Source organism: Nycticebus coucang, chromosome 4, assembly GCF_027406575.1.
Source record: "Nycticebus coucang isolate mNycCou1 chromosome 4, mNycCou1.pri, whole genome shotgun sequence".
NCBI classification, from domain to species: Eukaryota; Metazoa; Chordata; class Mammalia; order Primates; family Lorisidae; genus Nycticebus; species Nycticebus coucang.
Window position 1 is genome coordinate 123,903,460 of NC_069783.1, and position 18,328 is coordinate 123,921,787.

General features: G+C 52.7%; 1 protein-coding gene across 4 annotated transcripts in view; it reads right to left on the reverse strand.

Annotated features, from left to right (window-relative positions):
• PXN (paxillin) overlaps positions 1-18,328 on the reverse strand; it is a 57,947-nt gene that overhangs the window by 8,556 nt on the left and 31,063 nt on the right. For 2 of the 4 annotated variants that reach the window (XM_053588243.1, XM_053588240.1), the window contains exons 2-8: positions 6,587-6,813; positions 6,162-6,271; positions 5,593-5,729; positions 5,281-5,482; positions 4,652-4,784; positions 2,323-3,192; positions 145-408 (exon numbers count right to left, since the gene is read on the reverse strand). In XM_053588243.1, coding sequence (XP_053444218.1) covers positions 145-408; positions 2,323-3,192; positions 4,652-4,784; positions 5,281-5,482; positions 5,593-5,729; positions 6,162-6,271; positions 6,587-6,813 — 1,943 coding nt within the window. Of the gene's footprint in view, positions 1-144; positions 409-2,322; positions 3,193-4,651; positions 4,785-5,280; positions 5,483-5,592; positions 5,730-6,161; positions 6,272-6,586; positions 6,814-17,565; positions 17,602-18,328 lie in introns of those variants that run through there. The other 2 variants (XM_053588241.1, XM_053588242.1) reach the window with 2 other exon arrangements.

The following is an 18,328-nucleotide window of genomic DNA, read 5'->3' on the forward strand; positions in this document are numbered from 1 at the left end:
CACCAAGAGTAAAGCCAGCCTTACAAGGCCATGGGATGCAGAACCACCCCTATCACCCTCAGATCTCCCCACTGGCCAGTGCTGGGGCCAGAAGAGAACCTGGACCCCTGCCACCTGGCCCAGCCCCTGGCATCTCCTTGCCACCTTCTCTACAAGCTGCCCCCCGGCTGGCTTCCTGCATGGCTGCACAGTGATGATGACGCCCTCAGTCAGCCAGTCCTGGGCAGAGGCCCCTGCTGCCTGCTCTGCCTCCAACTGGATACCCAGCCGACCCTGCAGCTCTGCGATGAGCCGCTCCTGGGACGGGGTCCTGCTCAAGGTGGCAGGGTCCAGCCGGCGGCGAGGGGAGGGCTCCCGGGACCTGGGATGTGCACGGACTGTCTCCCGGCTCCTGATCGTGGAGCAGATCTGGGGGAAAGGGAGGAGGCGGTCATACCCTCACTCTAGGGTCAAGCTTGGGCACAATGCTGCTCAGTCCATACTCAGGTGCCCCAGGGGATGGAAAAGCAGAACAAAACCACCAAGCAGAGCCAAGCTGAGGGATAGTGAAGGCAGGAGGCAGATCAGCCTAGCCTGGGAGAACTTTGACCCAGCATTCACCTTCAAATCAGCCTCTTACTTTGGGCAAGACATTTTATTTCCATGGGCCTCCACTTCTCCATCCTTAAAATGCAGTAACAGAGGCTGGGCATGGTGGCTCATGCCTATAATCCTAGCATCTAGGAGGCCAAGGTGGGTGGACTGCCTGAGCTCACGAGTTGAAAACCAGTCTGAGCCAGAGGGAGACCCCATTTCTAAAAAAAATAGCTGGATGTTGTGGCGGGCGCCTGTAGTCCCAGCTACTTGGGAGGCTGAGGCAAAAGGATTGCTTGAGCCCAAGAGTTTGAGGTTGCTGTGAGCTGTGATGCCACCGCACTGTACCAAGGGTGCCAAAGTTAAGACTGTCTCAAAAAAAAAAAAAAATGCAATAACAGTATTTTCTTGGCTTACTTCACAGGGTCATTGCAAGAATTGTTGTGTTTTGTTTTGAGACAGAATCTCACTTTGTCACCCTTGGTACAATGCTATGGTGACACAGCCACAGCAACCTCAAATTCTTAGGCTCAAGCAATCCTCTTGTCTCAGCCTCTCAAGTAGCTGGACTACAGGAGCCCGCCACCACACCTGGCTATTTCTAGAGATGGTCTCACTCTTGCTCAGGCTGGTCTTGAACTCCTAAGCTCAAGAGATCCACCTGCCTCAGCATCCCAGAGTGCTATAATTGCAGGCATAAGCCACTGCTTCCAGCCATTGCAAGAACTGCTTGAGAGGATGGACACTCTTGACAGGGCACAAGGATTTTTTTTTATTATTATTTGTAATTTTACAGTCTTTCCTTCCAATAAATTTTTTTTTTTTGAGACAGAGCCTCAAGCTGTCGCCCTAAGTAGAGTGCCATGGCATCACAGCTCACAGCAACCTCCAACTCCTGAGCCCAAGCGATTCTCCTGCCTCCACTTCCCAAGTAGCTGAGACTACAGGCACCCACCACAACACCCAACTATTTTTTGGTTGCAGCTGTCATTGTTGTTCGGCGGGCCCTGGCCAGATTCGAACCTGCCAGCTCAGATGTATGCGGCTGGCGCCTTAGCCGCTTGAGCCACAGGTACCAAGCCACCAATAAATCTTTTAATGAATTTTTTTTCCAGTTTATATTATTATACGATATTATACTTGGTTGTAGTGTTTTAGGGGGTTCTGTTTTGTTTTGTTTTTGGAAAAGACATAAAGTTTTAACCAAGTAAGATGTAAATAGTAATACCAGTACTGTCAGCCACAGTTTACTTGAGGACTATATGTTGTGTTTCAAACACTTGCCACGAATTATTTAGTTCCCTAGACAACCTTGGTAGAGATGGGCTATTATTATCCCCATTTTAAAGATAAGAAAACTGAGGCTATGAGACAGTGTGCCCAAGGTCACAGAGGTAGCAAGTGATGGAGGTGTGGTTTGTATCTAGGTCTATCTGGTTCCAAAGTCCATGCTTTTAACCATTTCACACATTTTGGAATGTCAAGGGCAGCTCATCTTTAACAGAAAGATGCCTTAACCGAGCAGGAGGTGGGTTGCCACTCTAAGAAAGGCTGGGGTCCAGGGAGCTCTCCTAACCCCACAAAGCCCATTGCCAAATGCTGGTCATTGGGTTGCAGGCCACAATATCTCAGTGTTTTCTGCCTAAGCAGACATGCGCAGAGTGGGAAGCTGCATGCAGTTAGCGAGGAGTGGCCCATACTCAGACCCGCCAAGGACCATGCCTAGCAGCCGTGCAAGCTGGCGCCTGCCTGGCCAGAGGTGGAAATCCTCTCCATGGTGTTTGGTGTGCCCATGACCATGGCATGTGGAAGCTCCAGCTGTTCGTTCCTGGCCACCGTAGCACATTCAGTGGTGTTCTCCATGCTCACTGGGGTCTCAGATTCCTGGGTTGGCCTGATCAGGCTTCCCCTCTTGGACATCTCTCCACCCAAGTGATCCATGTTAACTGGAGCAGGGCTGCTGCTTCCCAGCCTCCCTGCCTCTGGCTTGGCCTGCTCCTTCCACTGGCCATGTCCCTCCATGAGACTCCAGGTATCTGGGAAGATGGCCTGACGGTCCACTGCCATGACAGCTGGCTCAGTAACTTCTTGGAAGCTGTAAGTAGCTCCCCTGGGAGTCTCAGGCCTCAATGCCTCCAAAGTCCAGGGCTGCTCCCATGTGGCAGTCATAGCCTCCTCTAGACACAAAGGATTGGTTGGTGGCCCCCCGGGGTGTCCATGCTCCTGGGGACTTATGCTCCCAGTGCAGGGTAGAGTGTGGCAGGGAGGAGCCCCAGAGAGCTTATTTGTGAGGTTTGGCAGATGCCTACAATCTTGAGCCTTGCTTTCTGTACCAAATAGCTCCAGAGAACCCTCCACAGACAGAGACTTTGAACTGCAGGTGTCAGGCATCACCTCAAGACCAGCCAAATCAAGCCAGCTGGAGGCCAAAGGAGGTGGAAAGCCCTGTCCCCTCTGCTTAGTGTAGGGGGCCTTTGGGGTATGGCCCTGGTTTCGAGGGGAGGATTTACTGGTGGAGAGCATGGGAGGAGGGGGAGAAGGAGAAAGTGAGTGGTGTGTGGATGGAGCAGAGCTGGGCAGCAGCCCCGGGGAGGTCAGAGTCACGGTGGAGGAGCTGGTCTGGAGGAGGAGAAAGACAAAGGCAGGGAAGAAGAAAGATGGGGAGAGGTGAGGAAGGCTGTTCCTTGAAAGGGGTGGGCTCAGCCTTAGGGTTCTGAGTTCTTGTCTATACTGATGAAGGTGGCTTCAGAGCTGATGCATGGGACTGACCCACAAAGAAAATCCAGACCCCAAAGAGGCCTTCCTAAGGCCTCACCAAACCCAAGCCAGAAAGCAGCCCCTAAGCCATGCCTATGGGGCCACCCACAGCAGTATAAGGAAGAAAAGACCAAAGTGAGGTGGACAATGGTGAGACGCATGACCAAGCAGGTCAGCCCCAGGAAACTGCGCAACCTCCTTGGACACTGGCTCAAAAACCTGCACTATGTCCTTCCTAGACAATCCCAGCTTTCCCACGTCCCTGAGCCCCTGTTCCCTGGGCATGGCCAGCACCAGTGCAGCTTCTCACTGGGCATCAAAACAAGGACAGTAGCCTGCAAGACACCAGGGCAAGGCTCCCCTAGGCCAACACCTGATTCTGATTATGACTGTTCAGTGGCTTAAAGCTGGAATCATGGCACAGGCTTAATTCCAGAGTCACAGACCCAGCTCCAGCCATGCTCCTATCCTTCCACTATAAAACCTCAGCTGAAAGGCAGCTCGGAGGCACCATCAAGGCTAAGAGTGGGCCACTCACTCCCCTTCTCATAATCCCTGAGCCATGTCCCAAATGTCTCTGGCTGACCCATGTGGAAGTGTTAAGTCAGCAACTGCTGGAGAGTTCTGTCAATATCAACCCTCATCAAGGGCACTGCATCCTCTGAACAAAACATCTTGCGGCTGGCAGGACGGGAAGGTCTGGAAGGGGAGGGGAAGAGGCACCGTGTGCAGGACTGGCCCAGTGGTTTACCAGACAGAACCTGAGGGAATTCAGAGGCCCAACTGCCAGGCCCTGGAAGCAGAGAGGGGAGGGTAGGATGAGGGTGGTAAGAGAAACCCATGGACTCAAGAGCCAGAGGAGAAAAGAAAGAGGATGTGTTGAGGACAGCTATCGTGGGAGATGGGGCTCCAAGGCAAGTGACCTCTTAGGCACGGGATCCTAAGTCCCACATGGCCCAGCACAGAACACCCTCCCCCACCAAGAGCAGCCATCACACAGGGCCCTTTGTCCCAGTGTCCCGACCTCCTGATCCCCTCACCCTGAGTAGCTGGGAGTACCCAGAGAAGCAATGTCCCAACTGGGCCTTTTTCTGGCTTCTCTGGCTTCACTGGCTGCTGAGGCAGTTCAATCCCAATGCAGACTAGCCTGGCCCTCCCTACCCTATAAACTGGTATCCCGGCAAAGCCAAGGTATGGCAGGTTCCCTAGCCCAGGGGTGAGGTACCCAAACACTGAAGGGCTAGCGACTCATACTGAGGTAAGAGAGGAGAAAGAGGAGGGAGGGAGGCAGGGCAGGGAAGAGGGAGGGGGCACAGGGCACCTTAAAATCTGACAGTGAGGCCATTAGCTCGTCCAGCTCCCTGGTGGCAGAAGAGGCCGAGATGCGCGTCTGCTGCTGGCTGGAAACTCGCTGAGGGCTGCTCATCTCACCCTGGTTCACAGTGATGGCAGGGCTGTGGGGCAGGTATGGCTTCAGCAGGGAGACCAGAGCTTCCCCAGGGAACAGACCAACATCTCAGCCCTGACACTGAGGTCTCACTACTCCCAGCCTCAGGGAAGCCCACTGGCTTCCGATATTTCCTAGGGACCCATCATCAGGATGGGGCTATTAACAAGGGGGAAGAGCTCCGAGGGGAGCTGGCTGGGGAGAAAAGAGTGGAGTTCAAACAGCACCTTCCCCGAGAAGATTCCTCTGGCTCCCTGCCCCAGTAAAAGCTCACCTTAAACCAGGCCCAGCACCCTGTGTGTTTCCTCCACAATGCTGTCCACAGGCTGCTGTCCACCATGAGATTAAAATAACATGGTGACACTAACAAGAGCCCATGTTATTAAGCACTTGCCATGTACCATGTGTTATGAACCAGAAACCAATCCAGGTGTTTTACAGTGATTATTTGGTCTCATCCCCCTACCCCCAAGCCAGGTGGCCTTGTCCCTGCAGGTACTCACACAGGGCTGGGCACAGAGCTCTCCAGTTCATCTAAGAGACTCTCCACACTGGGCCGCACATCCTCCAGGCCCCGGCCCCCATTCCGCTTAGGCTTCTCTTTTGTCAGGGGCCCAGTTTTGCCCCCCAGAGGGCTGTTATTCTCTGAGATGCCATAGTGGGGGTTCAAAGCCCCTGTGAGTGGGGGACTTGAGTTGGCCTCATCTTGGAAAGAGAGAAAAAAAGCCTGCTCAGCCCCTGACCCCTCCAGGGATCGAGAAGCCAGCAGTTGGGCCTCGGGGAGCTGCAGGCCCCTGTCCAGGCCCCAGTCCTACCTGTAGGGAAGCCGGGGGCATTATGCTGCACAGCATTCAGTTCCAGCAGCAAGCGGTCAAGTTCAGAAAGGTTGCTGCCCAGGGAGGAGCTCATTATGGTGGGGGAAGGCTCAGCTGATTTCTGCTTGTTGGGGAAGCTTAGGCAAAAGAAAGAAGACAGTAAGATACTCCCTGGCCTTGAGCCAGCTTTCAGTCCCCAGTTTCTTAAGAATTAGGCAGAGGGGATACAAAGTCTCGGCTAGCAAGAAGACTGATGGCAGAGAAGGGATGTGGTAAGAAGAGGGAAGAAGGAAGTCTTGCTTCAGTTCCTCAACTACACAGATGTGTTGTGACAGCCCAGCCTGGCCACTGCAAGGAGATGGCAGTGCTTAAGCAGACAGGCCAAGAAGCATAAGAGCCAAACAGAGGCCTCAGGGCTTTCTGCAGTTTAAACCATGACCCTAGAGGCAGAACCCCCTGAGCACCAGTTATCATGGCTGGTTCTTAGCCTCAGCTGCCTCCAGCCCTGGCCAGGTCCCTGAGATTTCTGAGCAGAAAGAGAAGGCAGCCGAGGAGGTGCTGGGCAATACCTGTAGACGTGTTCCTCCTCGCCCACTCGGGAACATGGAGAGCTGTCCTGAGGGTTCGAGGCACTGGAAGTTTTGGCACTGGAGCCATACACAGGTGACGAAGACTGAGGCTGCAGGAAGGAGAGTGCTCAGAGCCCCCCTGAGGGGAGGAAAAGGAATAGGGGACAGAAGCAGCCCAAGTCACCCCCAGGAGGTTCCTGCTCACAGCCAGTCTCACCAGGGAATTTCCAGTCTGGCCAAGAGACTTGTGATTAACACTTGGTCACTGCCCCCACTCCCATGTGGTGGGTGAAAAGAGCAGTGTCTGGTCTGGGAGAGCTATTCCCCCAATTCCATTCCATTACCAGTTCCCCAAGGTCCTGCCAGATAGGTTCCTTTTGTCCCCAAAGTCTCTGGGGGCTTCCCAACCCCTGTCCCCACCTTACCTGCTGGTGGATGAATCGGGAGCCTCCGGGCTGCCACTGGTCTAAGGGGTCAAGGACTGTGCCATTGAGGGCCTCGCTGGACGGGGGTGGTGGAACAGGGGGTGGCACAGCAATCTCCTGGTACGTGTGATTTCCAGTTGGGTATGAGTAGGGGGTCTCCTCAGACAAGAACACGGGCCGCTTGGAGATGTGGGAGGTGGTGGACTCCAGATCCGCCAGCAGGGCATCTGCGAAGATAAGGCACAGGAAGCAGGTAAGAACCAGGGGCCCTGGGAACCCCAGGGGGCAGTGCCTACCCACCAGCCTCAGGACTTAATGCCTCTAGCACTTGCTCCACACTCTGGAGAAACTAGCTCAGGACAGAAAGCTATCAGCCCAGACCAGCTTAGCCAAGAACTGGCTCCCAGAGCTGACTTCTTCTCCCTACCCCAAACCAAAGGTGCTCTGGAGGCTCACTCCTGGATGGCCCTCTCCTACCTCTAGGAGCCAGGCACCTGGCTCTGTCTCCCCTCCCAACAGGGCTGCGCAGCTGGCTGTGAGTGAGAAATGCCTGCCTAGAACTTTGGATCCGCAGGGCAGTGCAGAGAGACGGGCGGGAGGGGCCCCACGTCACAGGGAGGGGCCTGGGCAGTGCCAGGCCCTCACTTAACTTCCAAGGGCTTAGGCTGTCTCAGCCCCCAGACTAAGAGGGACACCTGAGGCGGCACCTGCCCTCCTGACCAGGCAGAAGCAGAACCCCAGGCTCCCAGCTCTTCCTGAGGCTCCAGGCAATGGGATAAGGTGTGTGGGGAGGTGGGAGCTGGAATGAGGCTGGTGCAGTGGTCCCCACCCTCTCAGTGAGTGGGGGGGCGGGGAAGAATGCTCCATTGGCTGTTTCTGTGGAAGCTTGGCCAGCAGCCTGGCCCCAGAGGCTCCAGCGCCTCACTATTCTGCTTTTAATAGCAGCAAGGAAGCCAAACAGCCCTTAAGCACAAGCTTCCATTACCCTGACACCTGGAAGCCAGGTCTGCCCCATCCCCAGATGAGAGGGCACAGCTGGAAGGGCAGGGGTATGAAGTCCCAACTCTCCTTCTCCCCTCCTGGGCCCCTCAACAGCTCCACAACCCAGACAGCCAGGCCCCTGATGCCACACCCTCATTCCTGCTATGCTCACAGACTTGCTCACTCTCAGCTCCCTGGTAACCTGCTGGAGGTCAGGGAATGCTCACTCTCTAGACCTCAGGGTAATAATCATCAAAAAACAATGGCTGTGTTTGTTGCCATTTCCCAGTACCAGGCACCTAGCTAGGCATTCTGCATACACCATCTCAGTTAATTGTTCAAATATTCCATGAGTTGGAATTCTGACCCTCCCTTACAGATGAGGAAGGTGGGCTTAAAGAGGTACAGGGACTTGCCATTGAGGGCCTGTTAACAGGCCCTGGATAACAAAGCCCGGTGGTGGCAGGACTGTCTGATTCCTTAGAAGCCCCAAACCCTAAAGAGCTGGCCTGGAAGAGGCTGCTGTGACCACAAGATGATGCCCTTCAATGTCAGGAACCCAAGTTTTGAAAGCTGCCAACGTGAACCTTCCTTGTGGTGCCAGCCCCACCCTGACTCAGAGGCAAGAAAGGGAAGCTAGGCCCTCATCCAAGGCCTCGTTCCATAAGGCTACACATTCTCCCAGCTGGGTACACCTACCCCACACTCCTGCCCAGATGGTTAGAAGGGAAGTCTGATCCAAGGCTCAGGCCCCCAGGTGCTGGTCTCCTGACTTCTGAGGAAGGTTAGTTCCTGCAGCCCCCTCCCCTTCCAGGTCTTCTGGAGGTCAGATTTCCTGTATCTAGCAAACCGGAACTAGAGGGAGTTGGTATATCTAGGTAACAGCGGAAAAGGAACCAGTGTCCAGGCCAATCTCAGGGGCCCTTCCAGGGCCACACCTGCTGCCTGGACTTCACACAGCCTCATCATTTCCTCTGGGTCCAACCCAGCATGGGTTGGGCAGGTCTCTCCTTCTCCATCAGGATCAGAACAAGCTGGTCTGCCAGCTTGTCTCCCAGAGCAGGTAATAAGTGCAACCCTCATATGGACAGCAGGAGCAGTTGCCATTCCTGAATGCCCGCAGGAGCTTCACCTGTGTTACCCATCTTCCTCACCACACTGACACCAGTATGGACGGTAAAACAGGTTCAGAGGCAGAGTCACATCCCCAAAGCTGGCCACAGTAACAATGTAGGCTCTGAACTCAGGTCTGTCAGGCTCCAAATAGAAGACAAAAGGTTATCCTTCCCTGTCAACCATTCTGAATTAGGGACTCTACCCACACTTTCTCACTCATTGTCATGATTCTCAGACTGATTTATTGGTTTATGGAGTAGATTCTGGTTTATCATTTCAATGAGCTCTTTTCAACACACATCCTTATGTTGGTGAGAGACTGCAGTCCTGGGGCACAGAGACAGAAGATCACCAGTTCTGGAGTCAAGCCAGATGCAAGTTCAAGTTCCAGCTCCTCTCTCTATGATCCACACCACACAGCAAATCACTTAACTTCTCTGAGCCTGTTTCTCGGTAAGGGGTGGTGAAAACTACCTCTCAGTGTTCGGATGGGGTTTACAAGGGATAACAGAAGTTACAGTACTTTGCAAGTTGCAAACATCATATTTTATTCACTTTGTGAAATCCAGAAATATATCTTTCTCCAAGGAAAGCAAGGTAGGATGCAAACCACCAACTTCTCCTCCAAAGTCTTTTCTGGGTAGGATTTGGGCAAGACATGAAAAGGGTGACCTTGAAGAGAAAAACAAAATAATAAAGGGGCGGCTCCTGTGGCTCAGTCGGTAAGGCGCCGGCCCCATATACCGAGGGTGGCGGGTTCGAACCTGGCCCCGGCCAAACTACAACCAAAAAATAGCCCAGCATTGTGGCGGGCGCCTATAGTCCCAGCTACTTGGGAGGCTGAGGCAGGAGAATCGCTTAAGCCCAGGAGTTGGAGGTTGCTGTGAGCTGTGTGAGGCCACGGCCCTCTACCGAGGGCCATAAGGTGAGACTCTGTCTCTACAAAAAAAAAAAAAAAAAAACAAAGTAATAAAGTAACATTCAATGTGTGGCATGTGGGGCCCAGCTCTGTAGTTCACAGCTGTAATCTCAGAACTTTGGGATGCTGAAAAGTGAGGATCGCTTGAGGACAAGAGTTCAAGACCAGCCTGGGCAATATAACAAGACCACCATCTTGACAACAAATTTTAAAAATTAGCCAGATGGGGCGGCGCCTGTGGCTCAGTGGGTGGGGCGCCGGCCCCATGTACCGAGGGTGGCGGGTTCAGACCCGGCCCCAGCCAAACTGCAACCAAAAAATAGCCGGGTGTTGTGGCGGGCGCCTGTAGTCCCAGCTACTCGGGAGGCTGAGGCAGGAGAATTGCTTAAGCCCAGGAGTTGGAGGTAGCTGTGAGCCGTGTGACGCCACGGCACTCTACCGAGGGCCATAAAGTGAGACTCTGTCTCTACAAAAAAAAAAAAAAAAAAAAATTAGCCAGATGTGATGGTTCCAGCCGATAGTCCCAGCCACTTGGGAGGCTGTGGCAGGATTGCTTCAGCCTAGGAGTTTGAGGCTGCAGTAAGCTATGATTGTACCATTGCACTCCAGTCTGAGAAATAGAGTATAACCCTAGCTCTAAAATAAAATAAGGGCTGGGTGCGATGGCTCACACCTGTAATCCTAGCACTCTGGGAAGCCAACACAGATGGACTGCTTGAGCTCAGGAGTTTGAGACCAGCCTGAGCAAAAGCAAGACTCAGTCTCTTTAAAAAAAAAAAGAAAAAAAAAAAAAAAGCTGGGTGGTGCCTGTGGCTCAGTTGGTAAGGCGCCAGCCCCATATGCCGAGAGTGGCGGGTTCAAACCCAGCCCCAGCTGAACTGCAACCAAAAAATAGCCGGGCGTTGTGGCGGGCACCTGTAGTCCCAGCTACTCTGGAGGCTGAGGCAAGAGAATTGCTGAAGCCCAGGAGTTGGAGGTTGCTGTGAGCTGTGTGACGCCACAGCACTCTACCAAGGGCTATAAAGTGAGACTCTGTCTCTACAAAAAAAAAAAAAAGCTGGGCATTATGGTAGGCTTCTGTAGTCAATTTTAACTACTTAAGAGGCTGAGACAAGAGGATCACTTGAGGACAAGAGTTTGAGGTTGCTGTGAGCTATGATGCCACAGCACTCTACTGAGAGTGACAAAGTGAGACTCTGTCTCAAAATAAATAAATAATAAAATAATTTTTTTTAAGTGTGGCATGTATAAATGTCAGGGAGAAGGCACATCATTTTCCAGTTTTCTCCAAACTTTTGTCTGTCAGAGAGAGGAACACTGGCAAGTACATACACAAGCCACAGAGTCTCTGGTATGGCCTCCTCTCCCCTCTCTATCATTAGTCCTTACCTCAAGATTTGAACAAGACTTGGTGTTAAAATCACTAGGCAAGAGGTGGAGGTGTTGACCCCCAAATTCCCCACCAAGCCCCTCAAGAAAGCAAGCCAGGAATATAGGAGGCAGCCAAGGAGTAGACTCTGAGCTCTACTTTGGATTCCAGTGGGTGCAAATGCCTGATGTCTCCCTAAAGGCTGCAAAATGGTTAAGGGCCAAGTTCGCCTTGCAAGCTCAGCAAACTCCTCCCCTCACTTGAGTAAACAAAGCCGGCAGACTAAGGGAGCCCATGTAGGCAGAGCCCCATCTCAGTAAGGTTCCCCAAGTTTACAGCTACAACCTTTCATTGGGCTCTAAACATTCCTTCTACTCAAGGGAGGTGTCAGGCCGTCACCTCTTCAGAGAAAATGCTACCAACTGGAGCCCTACTGAACCAGGAACCCACCCTCCCTTCCCACATGTTGGAAGGACAGGTTCCAGACACCCTGCCTGGAAGCCCTCTTTCAGGCTAAGTTAAGGAAGGCCTCAAACTTTCTCAGCATTACTAAGTTTCAGGGTCCTGTCTCAAAACCGTCCAGATCTAAGTCACCCTGTGGAGAAAGCTCACCCTGGGGCTGCCCATCCTGTTTCTGGGGAAAACCACGGTGGATTCTGCAGCCTTTTTGCCTCTCTGGGCCAGCTGACACAGGCCCTGGCACTGACATCCACATAAAAGGGAAAATCAAGGTCACCAGGCAAGACAATGCAATGTGTTGGGGGTGAGCAGTGGGGTAGGGTGTCTCGAGGCCTGGGGCAGGTAGGGGGCAAAGTCCCCAGCAGGCCAAGGGCAAAGGCCACGAAGCCATGCCCCGGCTACGCCCTGGGGAGGAAGGGGTGCGTACTCCGCCACTGCCCACCAGAGGGCGCAGTTGGCCAGTCGGCTTCCTGCCACTGGGATGACTACAGGTAACCTCGCGCTATCACGAAATTTTCGAGGCGGGGAAGACCAGGGAGCCTCCGGCCATGGGCACAGCAGGGACGTTTCAATCCTGAGAGAACCTGTAGGGACAGAGCAGGCTACTAGCAGGAGCGCGGGATGGCCTGGGTACCAAACCCCAAAGCCGTGCCTGAAAAAAACACTACCATTTGAAGGCGCAACTCAAGCATGACATGCTGCTAGGGGGGTTCCGGAGAGCCAGAGGGACGCAAGCCCTCACTTCCAGTGCCCTCTTCGCAAAGCAGCGCCTCCGTGCAAGCCCCCATCTCCACCCCACGGCTGCTCCCGGTCCTGGCAACAGCGCGGAGCAGTTGTAGCTTTGGGTCAGGAGTCCACCCTGGGACAGCTGGCTGTGCCGACACATTGCACCCAAGCCTGGCAGCAGCCCTGCAACCAACCGAGACCCAGCAGGATCCTTAGGTGGCAGCTACTGGCCCGAGGGGATTAATATGCAGGCGTCCCTAGGGCGGCCCAGGCCCACTGCAGCTCTGCTCAGGAGGAGGGGACAGAGGGGCTGGTCTGCCTGCATTCCACAGCAAATGCTGTAACTGCGCCCCTCACAATCCCATGCCATCCCAGGTCTTCTGGCGCCCCCAGACCACGGCTGTGGGCACCCAGGCTGACCCATGCTGACCCACTGACACATGACACTCAATACCAGATTAAATACAATCAATGAAACTCTTCCATCACCACCCCCAACTGGAAATACATCAGGGCTCTTTCAGGAGCTTGGCTTCTTCCTCCTACCCAACTCCCTCTCCCCCATCTTAGTATGTGATAAAAGACTGACAAGACCCAAGGCCTGGAGCTGGACAGGAGCCAAGAGAGAAGAGATAAAGGTCCATCTCTTTCTGGGGAGGGAGGACCTAGAAGTATTCTACTCTCTCCTCCCAGGTTCTGAGGGCGTGAGACTGTTGCTGCTTATACAGGGGGATTCTGAGTCACACAGGCTCTGCTCAGTGGCTAAATGGCTTGCATAGGTTCCCTTGCTGCTTTTTTTTTCTTTCAAGATTTTAAATTTTATTAGGTATTCACTATAATTTAAATTTTATTAGGTATTCACTATAATTCACTTTCCTTCACTGTTCTTGTAGTGTGGCTCATTTTCCATGTCTGCCCCACAACAATTCCACAATTTTCCTCACAGCATTAGGATTAAATGAGAAAAACAAATAAAAAGTGCTTACTTAAGCACAATGCCTGGAATAGAGCATGCAGTAAATGGGAGTTGCTGAGCAGATACAAGCTCCCTCCCAAAGAGGTGTTTAGCCCTAGGAAAAGAAAGGGAAATAACCTCTCCACCACCCCACCACCCCTGAGGGCAAAGGCTGCCACAGTCTAGTCCTGGATCAGCAGGGAGGGTCACCATTCTAGTGAAAACATCCTTGTCCTCCTTGTCATGGGAAGAAGCCTCCTCACCAGGTCTTCACCTCCAGTCACAGAAGTGGTACAGGAAAGTGTGGGGTGCTGAGTGCTCACAGGCTGCCCTGTGACACCAGTCTCCCTGGGCCCTTGCCCACCTGCCCATTTTCGCCACTCTGGACTCTTCCACCCAGCAGCCCCCCACCCTGACATGCCTTATATTCTTGAGGCCTGGCTTGGGAAAAGAACTATAGTAAGAATGAAACCTTTTCAAGCCAGCTTAATACACCTTCCTACGAGAGGACAGTTTAATTCAACTTTCATTGCCCTAGGACCCTAGGGAGGGAAGGGCACAGCCTCCTTCGGAACTGACAAGAAAGAGGAAGCAGCAGCACAAGCAGCAAGGGGCTGCCATGGCACAAGGGCCTTCCCGGCAGCCCAGGGCCAGCTGTCCCTCTCTGCCATTTAAAACAAAACCCAGACTCCCAGAGAGACAGCGCCAGCCCTGCAAGTCCCTACGCAGAAGGGGTCTAGGGAAGCCTTATGGCCTGTTTTATTGGACCCCGAACTCTGGGCAAGGGAAATTTCAGCCCCCTGCTTACCACCGGGGTAGCCTTGATAGCCTCGAGTGTCAGAGAATCTGCCAGGTCTCCTCCCCAAACCCAGGGATATGAGTAGTGAGCAGAGCCTGGCTCTTCCTAAGGAAGAGGCTACATAAACAGCAGGACAAGCTCAGGGATGGTCTCATCTCGGTCCCTTTGGTGAGACTCTTCCAGATTAGGAAAGAGAGCAGAGCTAGACAGCAGGTCTCCCCCTTTCCCTGGCCCCAAGTTCCTCTTCCCTCCCCCAGCCCAGAGCACATGAGCAGTTAGAGCAGAGGTAATCTAATCCGCAGCGGGGTGCTTTTACTCCGTGAGTAACTCCCCAGGAATGGGGAGCTGGGTATATTTATCCTGATAACTGTCCTCAGAGGAAAGGCAGATCTGTGGCCAGTAAGGACCAATCCACAATTTGGACAGATTCACTATGCTCCCATACAGCCCAGGGACCTAGGGCATGGACACTGACTAGGAACTCAGTCTCCTAAAGGGGCCTTCCCCAACAATTTGGGCTCTTGTCAACTGCCTCCCCTCCAAGAATTAAGCTCCAAAGAGCAGGGGCCTTGTCTTACTCTATGCCATATCCCTAGGAGCTGGAATGAATGGTTGAATGACAGAAGGACTGTGAAGAGGAGGATGGGGAAGGAGCAGTGAGTAGAGAAAACAGCAGCACCAAGGAACAGGAGCCAAGATACCCTGATCCAAGCCCAATCTTCTGGGTGCCCATCAGAGGATCCTACAACCTCTGTGGATGTCTTGTCTTACAAAAGAATGGCCAGAATCTGATTTGTCCTCATTCCTGGTTACAAGCTCTAAGGAGGTGGTAATATGATTATGTGTGAAACTTACATAGCATCTTTGAGCTCTTTGGAGTTAGTCTAAAATCAAAGTCCAAGATACTGCTATTATCTGAATCCCAGGCAGGAACTGCTCTGCTCCAGGAGATGGATGAGAAATGATCAATACCATAGTGTCATTTAAATATTTAATAGCCATGCCTGGAGGTTATGAAGACTTAGCCACCAATTCTCCTTCGCTGACTCATGCCTCACTCAACAGGAACTGCCACTTTACTCTCACAGCCCTGAAGGAAGTGTGGGCTGGGGGGTGACGCACAGGAAGCCAGGGGGAAAGGCCTAGTTCTTCAGTCTGCCTCTAGGGGAGGGGGTGGTCATTTGGATAAGGTGGTTCTCCCTGGGCTTGCATGCCTGTCATAGGAAGGTGTTTTCCTGCCTGCTGAGGAGCCCTTCCCTGCAGAAGCTGACAGAATATGAATGTGAAGGCAGGCTCACATTTTTATTGGGTGCTTGGCTTGTGCCCAAGGTTACAGGGCCCCGGTAACCAGAGAGCCAAGAGAATAAAGGAGGAAAGGCAACTGCAGAGGTCACCCTGAACTCCAGACAGAAACTCAACCGTGCCAGCCCCCTCTGCACACAAGACCCACCATCAGGCCCCTGGCTGCCACACCACCACTTCCCCATCTGATTGGGCTCTGGGAGGTTAAGCAGCAGGTGAGAGGAGGTGGAGGGTGCCCAGGTTTACTCTGGTCCTGGCTACAGGTGCAGGAGCACAGTCCACACTGGCTAAGAGAGTAGAGTCTCTTTCATATTGTAACTAGCTCGTCTCTCCCTTCCAGGAGGTGGGCACGGAAAGGAGTATTTCCTTCCCCCAGAGGCCCCAGAACACTATGGACGCATTGGTTAGATTTCATCCACCTCTTCTGGTAATCCACAGACTGTGGACCTTTTAAGGCCAAGTCTAGGCCAAATCCACAGTTCCCTCAAAGGGTAAAACCCAGATTCATATACAAAAAGACAGTCAGCCTTGAACCCAAGAGACTCACATGCCAGAAAAGCTCTCAACTATTCCAAATCTACCCCAATCCATTCCTGCAATCCAGGCCCTTTGAGGCAAATTGTTCTGTTGCAGAACAGGGCGGCTCCTTGGACCTCTCACCCCTGCTAATCACCAACAGTGGTTAGGAGGGGCTCAGAAGTGAGTCATCACCCCATACAGACCCAAAGGGAAAGTTCAAAAGTTTGTGTGTTCCTAGATGAGCTGCAGCCCTTCGCGATGTTTGTGGGTTTCATGGCACCAGTTACCCACTCTTTGCTAGTCGAGTTCTGCCTAAGGTATACAGTCCAAGATGACCATGGAACAGGCCAGGGCATCCCCTTTTCTCAGTCAGCTGGGTCATTTCCCTAAAGTGACTCTTGTTGCTCTCCTGATTCTCCAGTTCTCCTTCCTCATAGTCCCTTTAATAGCTTCCGCATCAACTGGTAGACAAGTCTCACCACTTCCTTCTTTACCAGTCTCTCCAGTCATCACTTGCCTCCCTTTCTGTCCATCAAATGTTGCCAACCACTTGGACTGGCATCCGATCCATATGCATGCAGTCCCTTCTTGAACACATTCGCAACCCACTGCTCTGGGTTCTCCTAACCTAACCCTTCTTATGGACACCAGTGGTGTGAACTTAGAACCCTGACTTTACTGTGTGCACTCCACACTTCACTCTCACTTCTCCCACTGGAGTATGGGTGCTCTATGGGCAGGAACCTCCTTCCTCTCTGAGGTCCCTCCAGCATGGACACTTGCAGACCTATAAGAGGGTTTGGATGAGTGTGCACTGAGCAAGGTGCAGTCACAATACTTACCCACTGATGCCCTCTCCCCTTTCTACCTATGGGACAAAGTCAGAACTCCTGGAGTTGGAATTCTGTTCTTGAGCCTCTTACAATATGGCCCTAAATCAGCCTTCATCACCTCCTCAGGCCCACTCACTGCAAACCTACCTCTCTAGCCATGCTAGGCCCCCTCCCCTTCTCCCTTTCCATTTTATTCACAATACTGAATGTGCCTCTCACATGGCAATGTCCATACCTCCAGGGGACAGATGGAGGCCTAGGTACAGGAGGCCACCTGAGGATAAACCCAGAACACCTTTTGAGGATCCAGTTTGCTCAGGAGAAAGAAATTTAAATCACTATCTTAAAACAAGCAAGGCTATACTATGGAGGCAAATGCAAAATGCAGGCAAAACTGTAAGATAGGGCGGCGCCTGTGGCTTAGTCGGTAAGGCGCCGGCCCCATATACCGAGGGTGGCGGGTTCAAACCCAGCCCCGGCCAAACTGCAACCAAAAATAGCCGGGCGTTGTGGCGGGTGCCTGTAGTCCCAGCTACTCGGGAGGCTGAGGCAAGAGAATCGCTGAAGCCCAGGAGTTGGAGGTTGCTGTGAGCCGTGTGACGCCACAGCACTCTACCGAGGGCAATAAAGTGAAACTCTGTCTCTACAAAAAAAAAAAAAAACTGTAAGATAAAAAAACAGGCTTCTGGCGGCGCCTATAGCTCAAAGGAGTAGGGCGCCAGCCCCATATGCCAGAGGTTGCGGGTTCAAACCCAGCCCTGGCCAAAAACTGCAAAAAAAAAAAAAAAACAGGCTTCGGAGAGATGTTTTGTACATACCCTTTGGGACCTTGGTGGATGATTTAAGCAGCACCACCAAGCCCCCAGTGTACACATAAAGCCACCCTGGCCATACCACTAGATCTGGCTAGTAGCATGGCCACATAGCTCTTTGTATACCATTGTGGCATCCCACCTGCAGGCTTGCAACAGTGCGGCAAATGGGTTCAAATCACCGCTTACCAGCCTGGGTGACTAGGTCATTCTGGGCTTTAGTTGATTCAGACACTTCGGCACACACCTGGTACATAATAGATAAAGAAGGATGTGAAAGCCATCACGGTTTGGGGATAAAACAAACATGAGTGTCTTACCCTGACACAGAGGAGACAGTAAGTAAATAAATCTGCATCTCTGGTTTTCATCTCCCTTAAGGCGAGGAAGGGGAGGAGTTGGAGCCAAGGATGGCAGCCAGGCATCCTGGGAGCTGTGACAGGTCGTCACTAACTCAGCCTTCTTGCTGAGCAAACCACTGACCTCACTCTCTGTGTCTCGAGTTCATTCCAAGTCCTCTTTAGAGAACATCAGCAGAGCCCAGCCACCTCCAACTCACTGACTAGCAAGGACAGAGGCAAGAGGAAAAAGCTGCAGGACTCTGGCAACTCCCCCCTCATCTCTACTGCCTGCTGGGAAGTCACAGCTGTCTGAGAGCCCTGTGGCTTGAACCCAGAATCAAGACAATAGCAGGAACTGCCCAAGCTCCACAGAAGCTCCAAGCCCAGCAGAGTGCCAGGTTGCATGGCCAGAAAGCTCAGGAGGACTTCAGGCAGAAAGAAGCAAAACAACCCTCCAGAGCACGTACTATGAGCCCAGTCCCCCCAGCTCCATTGCACAGATTAGGATGCTGAGACTCAGAGCCATCCAATGAGCTGCTCTGTAGACAACCATAGTTCCCCACTGCCTGCCTGCAATGCTCAGCAGTGCTCTTCCCAGGACACACCAGCAG